The sequence below is a fragment of the Trachymyrmex septentrionalis genome, unplaced genomic scaffold (genome assembly GCF_001594115.1).
Source record: "Trachymyrmex septentrionalis isolate Tsep2-gDNA-1 unplaced genomic scaffold, Tsep1.0 scaffold285, whole genome shotgun sequence".
Taxonomy (NCBI): Eukaryota; Metazoa; Arthropoda; class Insecta; order Hymenoptera; family Formicidae; genus Trachymyrmex; species Trachymyrmex septentrionalis.
This window is the reverse complement of record NW_017305446.1, coordinates 19,916-33,875: the sequence shown is the minus strand read 5'-3', so window position 1 is coordinate 33,875 and position 13,960 is coordinate 19,916. Positions and strand designations below refer to the sequence as shown.

The window sequence follows — 13,960 nt, the reverse complement described above, 5'->3', positions numbered from 1 at the left end:
GAAAAAAAATTACTATCGGAACGATTTACAAAAGCTAAAACGATAAAGGGAACTCTAAAATATCATTGCATGATTCCAATATCTTGTAAAGAATTAGAAGCTAAGATATTTTCATTGCATGAAAAAAAAAATGTTGTGAAAATTATCAAGTAAAATATATTATTAAACTATCAAGGAGAGTGTTAATTTTACTATACAAATGTAGTTATTCCAATAAAGTACATATTAAATATTAAGAAGTATTACTTTATTTTTTATTACGTGATTTTTTTAATGTACTAAAATATTTTTTTATCATCTATTATTATTTATCAAAGTCTTTCATGGCAGTGGTGGCTAATACAACCAACAGGGCGATATTACATGACGCACTGGATAGATTTTTTTTTCAAAGCTTGATAATAATTTTTTTTCAATCAAGATTGGTTTTCTAACATGTCAGGAGATTCGATTCGAAATTAATTACCCATAAACTTTTTTTTATGCAAATTGTCAAGAAATAATTGTTACAAAGCTGATTTTTAACATTTTTTGCAATTTAATTTAAAATTTTGAGGTTATGTCAAAAAAAATTTTCGAGAAAAGTTGTAGATCTGTCAATTATCTACAACTTTTACATTACCTTTTTTTGATACGAGTTACAGATTTCGTTTTATTAGCAAAAAACCGTTTTTTTGGCCGTTACGCGCTATATAAATTAATATTTTAACAATAATAATTGAAAAGGTACCATATTTTGAAAACATGTTTTTGACGTAAAATTTGACGGAGAATGCGATAAAAATACTAAAAACTTGATTCGTTTTGGGGGCGTTTGTTAAAAATCGATTTAAACAATTAAATTGTTAATAACAATATAAATTTGTTAGTATTTTTTGTAAAAAAAATTTTTTTCTTACAGTTCAGTCCTTCAGCTACAAAAGTGCAATTGGTGAAAATTTTGTAGCTCTTAAAGATTCGGACCTATGGATTTATGAAAATGAGTCTCCAAGCCAAAAAACTTGCCATTCTCAAATGTTCGATCACTTGTATTATCGAAAATATGCAAATAAAAAAAAATTCCTCGGACACGTATCTCTTTTTTTTCGACATAGAATCCGTAAAAAAAGTTTCAGTCAAATCGAAGAGGTGTCGATCAGACAGGTATTCGATTTGTAAAAGAATTACCCATATACGTGTATATTAAAAATTAATACTGAGTCTAAAAAAATTTCTTGATATATATCTTTCATTTAAAAAGTTTTGAATTTTTAAGAGTCTGAGGTACTTTTGCCTTATTCAGCTATGGGCCTTTAATTATTAAATTAATTAGCAATTGTTAATTTAATTAACAAAAGATATAGCAGAATAAAAAGGGAATTTTGGGCCTCGCATGTAATCCATTGTCAAAAAACGAACATCCATGTGAAAGAATATTTTGTACGAATATTTATTCCAAAAGAGTCACACCATTTCGAGATATTGAAAAAAAATGTAATTTTTTATTAGTATTTTTTTCTCCGCTAAATTTAAACAGATCTTTGCAAAAAAATCATGAAAGAGTATTAGAAAAAGTATCAAATAGAGTAAGAATTTTTTTTAATTCTTAGCTCAAAATTCCGTTTTAAAAAAATTCAAGAATCATTAAAAATCACATTTTTTATATAATCTGAATATTTGACCACTTTTAAAATAATTCAATAGCTAAATCTTATCATAAATTATATTTCAGATTTTTTTTCAAATTTTTAGATTTGATGGAACATGTTAAAAAAAATTTTAACCATTTTTTCATCATTTTCCAATCTAAAATATCCTAGTTAATATTTTAAATGGTTTCTTAAATATAATTGTACTTATCTTTGATCCCGCATCTGCAGACAATAATTTAAAACTTTAAGAGTTTGCGTAAGTCAAACAATGAGAATTCCATTTTTTCCCCCTTCAGGAAAATTAATTTAACTGATTTCAACATTTATTCCATTTTTTTTAAAGCAAATAGCAATTTCTAATTTTATTAAGCACATAATCATGATAAACTTATCTTACCCTAATATAACATCAAGAGACTTCAGGTTTTCGATTTACAAGGCTATTTAACTTAAAATTTGTTTTATATTTATAAGTTTCTATTAACTCACTTTCCAAAATTATACTTATTCAAATAAAAATATCATTTTTAAGAAATCAAAGAAACAATTAATGGATGATATACAGAATTTATAATCATTATTTTATATGAAATAATGTACACTTTTAAAAAGTAACACTTTTGAAACAATTATTTTACAGTGGGGAATACTCGACTGTGACTAGTCAATTCCCACACTCCAACTAAACTCGAATCCTCGATAGAAACTTAGTCATAAATGAAGACAGTTATAGATTGATATATTTGACAATTGTCTCAAAAGTGTTACTTTTTGAAAGTGTACATTATTTCATATAAAATATTTATTAGAGTTAAATAAATTCTGTATATCATGCATTTTTTTTTTGATCTAATTATTTCTTTTATTCCTTAAAAATGAAATTTTTATTTGTATTATTTTAGAAAGTGAGTTAATAGAAAATTTATAATATAAACAATAAGAATTTTCTTGGACTGTACATTTGAAAATTTAACAAATAGGAAATGGCTATAATGATCAAAACTGGATCTTCTAATAATCTGAAATAATTAAATGTGAATTATATATAGTAGGTATGTACATGCATATATAGGGTAACTCCTGAGATTTACGCTACAGAAGTTAGAAAAAATAAAAGGAATGGGGATAATTTTCCCACAACTACTCTGTTACATGCCTTTATGTTATATTAATATTGTGTTATGATTTCAGCTTCTTACTATTATAATATTAATATTAATGAATTTATTGTGAGTTGAATCGATTTGTACTGTAATAAGTAACGCTATCATAAATTATGATCTACGTAAAATAATAAATGTAAGGCCTGTAAAAGACTTAGTAGTTATTTCGTGATACATACGTGTAGTAGAATAGTAAAACATATTGTGTAGCAAAATACAAGTGCTTTCATATTCTTTGTTTAGTCTGTTATCTTGTATATCCCACCTGTTTGAAATATACGGCATTTTTAGCGAGCGAGATTTATGCAAAGCATACAAAGTGCGCAGATTGAATTCAATGCATTAAACGCATTATATAAAATATGTACCTCATGTCATAACACTCGTAATATATGCAAGAAGATTATAATTATTATTTATTATTTCATATACATATTTATCTACTATTTTCTTATTCTTTAATAAAACTTTATAAACACATTTTATAAGTTATTGTGTCATTATACGTCTTATTTATATGCATTATTTATAAATTTTTCATGAGCCGTACATACTCCCCCCCCCCCCCTTATGAGTAACCACCCCTGTGGGATATACGGCAAAAATGTAAGGGTTTCAAAAAATTTATTTTCTAATATGAAAAATAAATATTTCAGATTTCTAATATTTTTTCCATAGTAGTAGACAGTACAAAGTTTTTATTAATATAGTTCAGTTCCTATAAACATAATAAATAATACTTAATAAATTAAGTTTTAAATAGGTTCGGTCTATATACCGGAGTTTCCCGACTAAATTTGTAGTCATTTAAACTGCGCGCCGAAATTTTATCGAATTTAAAAACACAGCTAAACTACTACTAAAATTATATCACAATTAAATTTTAATGTTCAATAAAGCATCTATCAAAGAGATCTTAATATACTAAAAATTTGTTACAAATAAATTTATTTATTATAAAAAAATATTTTAGAAGTCGAACTTGAATTTCTAAATAGCCTTAAAACCACTGAAGCCTTAATAATTTTATAAATATAAAACGAATTTTGGTTTAAATAGCTTTGTAAGTCAAAAACCTAAAGTCTCTTGACGTCATATAGGGTAAGATAAGTTTATCATGTTTATGTGCTTAACAAGTTAGAAATTGATTTTTTAAAAATGAAATAAATGCTGAAATTATATAAATTAATTATTTAATTTAAATTAATTTTTTTCTGAAAGAGAAAAATGGAATTCCCGTTGTTTAATCTACGCAAACTCTATAATATTAAAGTTTTAAACTATTGTCTGCAAAAATGACGAAAAAACGGTTTTAATTTGTTTCAATGTTTCATGTAAATTTAAAAATCTGAAAAAATATGATACAATTTATAACATTTAGATGTTGAATTATTTTAGAAGTGGTCAAGCATTCAGATCATATAAAAATGCAATTTAACAAATTCTCGATTTTTTAAAAACAAAATTTTGAGCCATGAGTGACAAAAAATTCTTATTCTAATCTGTCTGATACTCTTTATATTCATGATTTTTTTGTAAAGATCCGTTTAAATTTAACGAAAAAAAATTAATAAAAAATGACATTTTTTTCGATATCTTAAAATGGTGTGGCTCTTTTGGGATAAAACTTCATACAAAATATTCTTTCATCTGGTGTTCATTTTGTTCCCTGTGGTGATGGATTATAGCAAGGCCCAAAATCTCCTGCTACATCCCTCTTTGTTTATTAATTATATAAAGTTTTCAAAACTCTTAGGAATTTGTATCATATGTACAATTGCAATACAACAATATACAACATAATGATATTGATCTATTACCCAAGATTGTCGTTGTTCTTCTTGTGCCATCGTAGCGGACGTGTCGATGTCCGACGGAGTTAACTCAGATAAATGAGAGCTTATATTTTCTTGAACTTGCGAAGCTGATTTTCTTTGTGCTTTATTGGAATTATCTTGTAATCCGTTTCCCACACTCATATTTTGATTTGCTGACGGTTTGTTAGAGCGATTAATTTTATCTTCCTTTGTTTCATCAATGTTACTTTGTTCTTCTTTCAAATCGTTAACATTGATATCAAATTTAATGTAATTCATGTTTCGTTCCTTTTCCACTTGTGTAGCATTATTTGGCTCTTCTTTAACTTTCTTAACGTCAGGCTTAGGTTCTTCGGGAAGACAAGTGTTACCTCTTTTCCGTCTAAATCTAACACTAATATTCCTCTTGTCCAATATTAAATCATATGCTTGTTTGTAATCCGATATTGCATCATCTACACTATTATATCTCATTAAAATGTTTCTGTAATAAAACGTCCGGATTACAATACAAAATCATAAAACTTAACGATTCTATTTGTATAATAAATAGTTAATATACGCGCGCGCGCGATATCTATTAACTCACCGCGTATTCTTCATCTTTCGTGTTTCTTCATCTTGCGCTTTTGGAAATTTACTTTTTATTTCGCTTGTTTTAACAGATTCAGGTAAATTTCCTATAAATAAGGTATAGGGATCTATCTCTTCGGGATTATCTTCATCTCTTAATATCTTTTTCTCGACTTTCAAATATCCTAGACCAAACTTAATTTTCTCCAATTCTTTTATAGCTTCGTCAATATTCACATCTTCCGCCATTTGAATGAAACAATATCTCGGCCCACATGGATTTTGGAAATATATATTCAGTATATCAGAATGAAATTTACTGACGATGTCCTTATTTAGATCCGTGTCAGGAAACTTAATTATTAAGCTCTGTGCATTAACTTTATTCTTCATGTTGTATTCGCTTTCAATTCTTAGAGCTCTTTCTGCATCTTCTCTATTCCATGGTTTATTTACATAACTTTGAGACATTGGCTTCCTTTGTTTATTTTTCTTTACTACCTTTTCCTGAAAAATTTTGGTTGCATTAGGTAACTTTGTAACATGTTATTTAAAAATATTTTTTCTTCAAACTTTAAAATATGTTCTTTAGTACAATTTTCACATCCTGATCCTCAGTTTCTTCATTATGTCTGTTGCTCACGATTCCTGATAGGATAGGAGATATGGAATTGGAAGATAAAGGAACAGTCATGTGGTTTCTTGTACTATCACTCGCTGCTGCATTATAAATATTTCTTTGCCATTGCAATCCAAGATTACCCGTTAAAGTTGTACCAAAATATGCTTGATCAAATTGACCTTGTGGTTGTCCAAACTGTACCCGTCTATTTTTACGATGAAAATTATTTCTCTGAATATACATACTGTTCCTATTATGAGTGAACCTTTCGCGACGTACATAGTTACCCCTTCGTGGAATCTCCCTTGGAATTGTACTAGTAATATTATGTGGAGGAGTTGGAGGAGTTGATAAAGATGTTTGTGGTGTTATCCATTGCCAAGGAGTATGTGCGTGTGTCCACTGAATAGGAGTCATTTGGGAAGGCACTGGTCCAAATACGTGTGACGGAGGTGGGACTCCACTGGATGGTGGAGGCATAGAAGGCAAGGGTGGTTGCCCAGGTAAAGGTTGAGTGATAGTAGAGGATGTGGACGACGATGACGATGATGAATAATTAGCATACGAAGAAACATCGTATCCAAAATTGATTGATTCTTGTTTAAAAAAAGCCCGTTTGGCCTCACTGTTTTTCTCAGATATCTGAAAACCAACAAAGAATGAATTAAAACGGAGTTCACGAACTGTGATTCATAAATCTTACAACCATCACGCACTGCTTTGTCGAAATAGTATTCATTTTCTCACGTAAACAACATCGGTACAATAATATATAAATCGCATATATAAATATTGTTTAATACAGACAAATTAACCTAGAGTGAAGTAGAATTGTCGAGAAAAAAAAGCGCAATGTATCAGCGATTGTCGCATTAGAAACAGAAGAGGAAGTAACTTTAACATTACCGCGCGTTTCATAGTGTAGATTCAATGTGACTCGCCTTACGAGGTAGAAGCATTTCCTAAATTAAAATGTAAACACATCATGGCACAAACATGAATGAGACAAGAGTAGCGAATCACACAGTAATACCAACGCAAAATATATTTCACCGTTAATTTCATTTTTAAAATGAAAAAAATTACTAGAAAACCATCAGATTGAAAACCGCTAAAAAAACGCTAAAATTTTTTCACACAATAAATATAATTATAAGTAAATAATTAAGTATAAAATACCCCGCATTCCATGTAATAAAATTCTATGCTATAAACCTTTTTACATTTTATACTTTATATATTTTTACGTGACCACAAATATTAATTTTTTAAATATTTATTACATAAAATATTTTGTAAAATATATATAATTGTAAAATATTTATTATATCCGGAAAATGCGCAGTGTATACATAATATTGACTGCGTTCAGCGGACTCAATTGAGTGAGCGGTCGTTGTTAATGATGTATTCTTATAAAATGTTGATTGGATGATCTAAAAGAATACATCAATAACAGCGAGCGGTCACTCAACTGTTGAGTTCGCTGAACGCAGCCATTGGTCTTTATATGCATTTGATACACATACTAACTAATGACTTTCTATTAAATTATTTTAATTTCAGCAATGTATTTAAAGAATGATGTATCAAATTGGTACAGTAACATCACAATAATAATTAATTAAATACATATATCATGTATATGTTTCAACGTATCGCTGAAATTAATGTAAACAATTGACGATAATAGAGAAAAATATCAGGGCGCTCCTCGTCTCAATCCTAGGCCTGGTCTCTCCTCTGAGTTGGTAGACTTTCGTTCTGCCACTGAGCTACACAGCCCTGATACTGTTAGTATTTTTATTGTATCCATATCTAGTAAATTTTTTACATTAAGATTATTCAATAGAAAGTTACTAGTTAGTACCCGTATCAAGTACACGATATAAACTAAACAGGGAGCATAGACTTTTGCATAATGTATAATAGCTCCGGCACACCAGCGCGATATTCGTCGCGAATAACAACACGCGATATCCATGATATCCATGATGAGAATATACCTTTAGAATGAAAACATCGGTAAAGTTGTACACTCATTGGATACTCATTGGATCTCACGTGTCGCACGCGATAAACATTGCACTGATGTGCTAGAGGTAAAGACAGAAGGGAATAAACTAATCAAAATCTTTTATTTTTATCCCCACTATTCGCTATGCACGGTTCGCATAGCGCGTAAAACATAATGGCTGCGTTCAGCGGACTCAACAGTTGAATGAACGCTCGCTGCTATTGATGTATTCTTTCAAATCTAAAATGCTGATTGGATGATCTAAAAGAATACACTAATAATAGCGAGCGCTTACTCAACTGTTAAGTCCGCTGTACACAGCCAATGAATAATGTATTGAAAAATTCGTGAGAACGAATTTTTATGTTTTATGTAGACTAGTTAATAATAGCAGAGAGAAAAATAGACACAGTGCATTCAACATCGATAGTATTGGCATCAGTGCTGCCAGCCCTATCGTTTTAGCGATAGATTTACCGTTTTGGCTCACAAACCTACTGCCTACTGTTTCAGTCAGGTTATCTATCGTCTTTTTTTACTTTATTTTGCTTGTATATATAATAATAGGCTATATTACTGCATTTTACTCAAAGAGTAGTATCTCCTATTTGCCATGTTGTTTGCGCATCTCGCGCATCCTTCTGATTGGACGTTAGTGCCGTTGTATACGTTACTCGTGTGTCATTGGTCTAGCATTCAATAAGCCTATTCTGTAACCTGTAACTTTTTAACAATAATTTTACTAACTAGGGATGTCGTTGTGTATTTTACATGGCAAAGATTAAAGAAAAACAAAACAACAGTAACACATAACGTTATAATTTTCCACACAATAATGTTACTGTTATGCATAAGGCATATTACATTGTAGTTGCATTGTTGAGTGAAAAATTGTAACATTAATGTTAAGTTATATTTTTTGTGTTTACTGAAAAACAAAAAAATATATTTTAATTATAAATGTAAATTACAATTTCTGTTTTTTCCTACTATTGAAATTATTGAATGTTATATTATTTTTACAATAAGTACTTAAATTATTTATTTTATACAGATTAAAATATTCTTTTCTGTTTTTATAAAATTTGTAATAATTATTTTCAAAATAAGACTAAATCAAGATTAAAGAAAAAAGTATAAGTACATTCTTTTTATTATAATTTCTACTTTATTTACTATTGATAAATTGTTTTCGATCTGTATTACAATTACAATATTTTTTTCTATTTTCTAATAGTTTTGCGAAATTCTTTGAAAGAAAAATTCTACCGCTTGGAGTTTCAAATCTGCTGCTTTTTTGGTATACCATTTACCGTCCAATTTTAGACTGCTCTAGAACTCTCTTACTTTCGACAAATATAAAACTGTAGAGACACATTCACACTTCCATACACGCACGCACGCACGCACGCACATTCTCTTTCAGTTATACATCAATCATGCCTTTTACTCGTTATAGACTCACACTCCGCGACCAGATGGCACGCTCTCGAACACGATACCGAAGTTGCCATCTAGACACTGACTTCCTCCTTCAATCGCACAGATACACGAGACACATCAAGTTACGTTATCGCGAATAGATGTTGTGTGTGATAATAAACGAATGTTGTTATTTGTGAATCTGAGTTTCCTCTATACCTACATTTATTATATGTAACAATCCGCTACAAAACTGTGGCGACCACCAGAACGGGGACAGTCCAAACGGGGACTCGCTCGAATTCGTGAAAGCACCTCAGTCACGTAAACTTGCTTTAAATAGCATAGCCACCTAAACTCCAGGGCGTCTAAAGCAGAGCTCTACATCGCCTTACTGATAAGTCTAGTAGTGTCGGTCTGAGACGAAACGCCACGGCCGACCAAACAGCTTCGAGTCTGGCCTCCTTAGTGAGTTTCCTCTTTTTCCGACATCCATTATATGTAACAACTCGCTACATAATTGGTGACCTATCAACCCGCTACAAAACTGTAGCGACATACAGCTACAGAGCTGTAGCTACAGAGCTGTAAACTGTCCTTTAAGGTTAGATTATAAAATGAAATTGTTTATTTTTATGAATAAATAAATACCCTATTAATTGAAAATTTCTTTTGCTTTACTAGAACTGATAATAGTCTTATATACCAAAAATAGATCGTTACACATGAATGTAGCAAACTCATATGCAAGGTGTATTTTCTTAAAAGAAAATACTACATTGCAAAATAAATTTCAACAATTTATAAGTTATATCACTTGATTTGTATTCATTAGAATCTTTAATATATTAATGCAGTTGATTTTATTTTATTTTATATATGCATATAAGCTTTAATCTAAAAATTAACTAGCAAATTCTTTGTTTTTAAATACGTAACTTCAAATTCATAAAAAAGAAAAGAATTAAAAATTTACTTTCTTCGTTAAATATTGTACATAATGTACTCCATCAATTTCTATTTGATAGCATTTGATTGAGCGTTAGTAGACTCATACATTATAACAGTTCAAATACACCATTTGTAAAATAGAAGTATTAAAAAAAATGAATGTATGTTATGTGTTAATGAGTTGGATTTATTATCATAAATATACAAGTTATGAATTTAATTTAAGCGCGAAAATGTGTGTAAGAAATGGCCTATATATCTTTAACCTTTTAGTTATTTCCAGTCGCCGTGCGTTTATCGCTTTACTTACACGCGTTATTGGCTCTTGCCGAAAAGCGAGCCTGATTGGAGCGTACTTACGAAGAGAGCACCACGAAGGCATCGCGAAGCGGACGCCGCGCGATTGGAGAGTCTTTTCCGAGATTCCGTCTATTACGAAGAACGTATAAGTTCCATAACTTATATTTATATATATAAATAAAGTGTGTTCAAATTATACGTAAGCTTCTTTTACGGATCCTAATGCTCACCTATCTCTCAGATAACTTATGCCTGTATTCATAGTCGCACCTTGTATTTAAGGCTTCCTTACATTTATCTTTAGATGCTCAGCAGCTAATGAAATAATTCGTAGAACATCTAAAGATAAATTTAAAGAAGTCTTAAATATAAGGCTTGACTATGAATACGGGCATTAGTCTGAGTTTCTCTTTCGACATCCCGACATTAATTGAGATACCTGATATCCAATCATCTTTCCTCTTGATAGTTCCTTGCCAGCAGTTTCAAAGCAGTTATATTGTTTTACTTTGTTGCTTTACATGTGCATTAGCTCTGCGAGCTCGATCTTTGAATCTGGAGTGGATCGAGCAGTGATTGGCTCTAGAAATATTAATACCGAATGCAGATGAGATAACATGTAGCAGAAAGATGCGAGTTGCCAAACGATTTTCGAGGTAAAATAGCAAACGGATGTCTCCGATTTGCAATGCCGAACGCACCTATGATAAGGTTACATATATCTATAGGGTGTTCTTATCTGAAACTCTACTATATAATTCATTTATTTTAGTTATGAACAGATAGATAATAATCTCGATAAAATAAGTGTTTATATAATGTTTAACTAATGTCTGTATATATTGTATAAATTGCTCAAAATTTTATTCTTTTCCTTTTGTATATAGTTATTTATTATGTGTCTTTTAGCGTACAATTAGTGAGTGTATAAATTACATAATATTATTCATAATTTATTTGATTCATTATTATATATAATTATTCATGACGTCATATATTGATTCATTACACTATTGCTATAGACTCATTAATTAAAAACATTGTTATATTTGATAATATTAAATCTTTCAGATGTGTTCTTACCTTAAACTCTATTATTTAATTATTTATTTAAGTTATGAAATATTTATATACTTTTATATATAGATATTTAATATATGTATATATAGTATAGCACCTAATTAGCTAGTATTCATATTGCACAAAATCATTCATATTTTATTTATTTCATTGCTGTATGTAGTTATTTAATCGTTTGTCTGAAATCTGAAAATTCGAAGTTCAATTACCTTAAATTCGTTCAAATATCTCAACTAGCATCATATCAAATGGAAACTTCTTTTGGAAAACTACTGAGATTTGATTATGATATTAATGGTATGAGATGCGGATATTGTAACCTCAGACCTTGACATACCAACTTGTTTTTCAGAATAATATAACATAGTTACATCTAGTGTATATGCACTCTTGTCCACAGTATAGAATTATATAGAGACAACATGAAATTCTACATGAATAATTACATTTATTGCTTTTTTAGGCTGCTGATTTCTTGATGGACTTTCTCTGTATTAACTTTCTTTAATAAAGGTGAAAGATCTTTAATTGTATTATTATATATTAGTTTATCTCTTTGTTGAATTTTCTATCCATCCTTTTCCTTCTATGTTTTTTAATTTAATCCCAACTTTTCGATTTATAAACCCATTCATATTAACATTAGTTACATTTTAGTTGTATAATTGTCTATTTATAACACATGGGCTGAAAAGTCCCGAGCCTAACAAAGAAAACACGGTTTTTTTCGTTGAAAGTTAGTTTTATTCATCGACGTAATTTCCATCAAGAACAATGCAATCATTCCAGCGCCGCTCTAACATTTCAATACCACTTTTGTAGAACGATTTATCTTTTGCCTCAAAATAGGCCTCAGTTTCAGCGATAACCTCTTCATTCGAGCGAAATTTCTTACCGGCGAGCATTTTCTTTAGGTCTGCGAACAGCCAGTAGTCGCTGGGAGCCAAATCTGGCGAATACGGTGGATGTGGGAGCAATTCGAAGTTCAATTCATGTAATTTTGCCATTGTTTTGATTGACTTGTGACACGGTGCGTTGTCTTGATGAAACAAAATTTTGCGTCACTCTTAGCACAATAACTCACAAAGTAATGAATAGAATATCATGAAATTTTAACAGCTGTCTTTTGAAGATTAGCACACACTGAAAAAGAGGTGAATGTAATAAAACTAGCGCCATTTCTGTGTTAGGCTCGGGACTTTTCAGCCCATGTGTTATATAACTTACAGTGATTAATTTTAATCTTTTTAATGTTAATTTGAATGACCTATTAATTTAATAACCTAATAATTTTTAAATTTTCTATTCACATTTGTATAAATAACTAACTTTTAGGATTAAATATTCTCTCAAACGGGAAATTGAAATGGTATTAATTCTATGTTAAAAGATATTATTTTGTTGGATTCTATATCAATTGGTATTATTTCTTCCAGTAACATGGATATTTAATCTACTATCATATTATAGCTGTCCAATGATTCTCGAGAATAAGAATTATTGTATTTCTCCATAAAAATTTAAATTTTTATGAAATCTTGGTAGGATTATTAAAGATATCCCTGGATATTATTGTATTAATGGCTTTCTTTTAAAATTTATATGAAAAAGTTGAGTATAACTGAGAGCGTTGAATTTTAGGATCACAATTATCTATTATTGGAGTCTCCAACTTATGTGAATGTAAATAGAATAAGTATAATGAAACTACTATGAATATGTAAATATTACATCTCTATTTTATTTTATTATATCTTACTTAATGGTCAAGGCAAATATAAATGCAATTCAATGTATAATTAAATACTTAAATAGCATTAATACGCATAGTTCCCAGTGAGAAATGACAATGGAATCGACATCGAATCGATGCTTGATATGGCAATACTTTTTAACGATCTTTTGCCGAAACGTGCTTTATCTCTCGGTATGACGGTCTCGACACTTTTATTCTATTTAAAAGCTGTGAAGATTATTCAGCGCATTAAGTCGTTACATCGGATCACCTGACGCTAACTATAGTTGGAACTCGAAGCTCCGTTCTTCGTTGCGTGAAGGAATAACGTCGGCTCCGAGCTGAGCACTAACATAACCCTCGTGCGAAAGAAGGTAACTTTGGAGACACTAGTATAGAAATTTATAAAAGTAAAAGTGAAACTTCCAACTCCCCGCGAAAGTTATCACAGGATATGTATTTCAAATTCTACGCATGATAATGTGACCCTTTTCTTGAATTGGAAAACCAAATAGGGGCATAATAATAATAAGAATATAGGCTTTCTAACCTAAAAGAACTTGGAATGCTTTTTTTTAATAAAATTCCATATTTTCGAAATATTTGCCATTAAGATGAAAATAAGTCATCCTGTATATATATATATATA

General features: G+C 29.9%; 1 protein-coding gene across 3 annotated transcripts in view; it reads right to left on the bottom strand.

The window, feature by feature from the left end:
• The window catches only part of LOC108749264 (protein PFC0760c-like), a 13,152-nt gene extending 6,356 nt beyond the window's left edge, over nt 1–6,796 (bottom strand). Inside the window, exons 1-5 of one of the 3 annotated variants that reach the window (XM_018487845.1) lie at nt 6,513–6,560; nt 5,780–6,448; nt 5,201–5,691; nt 4,615–5,095; nt 4,407–4,498 (exon numbers count right to left, since the gene is read on the bottom strand). In XM_018487845.1, the coding sequence (XP_018343347.1) occupies nt 4,424–4,498; nt 4,615–5,095; nt 5,201–5,691; nt 5,780–6,448; nt 6,513–6,545 (1,749 nt within the window). In that variant the 5' untranslated portion in view covers nt 6,546–6,560 and the 3' untranslated portion in view covers nt 4,407–4,423. Of the gene's footprint in view, nt 1–4,406; nt 4,499–4,614; nt 5,096–5,200; nt 5,692–5,779; nt 6,449–6,512; nt 6,561–6,712 lie in introns of those variants that run through there. The other 2 variants (XM_018487844.1, XM_018487843.1) reach the window with 2 other exon arrangements.
• Between the last annotated feature and the right edge of the window lie 7,164 nt (nt 6,797–13,960).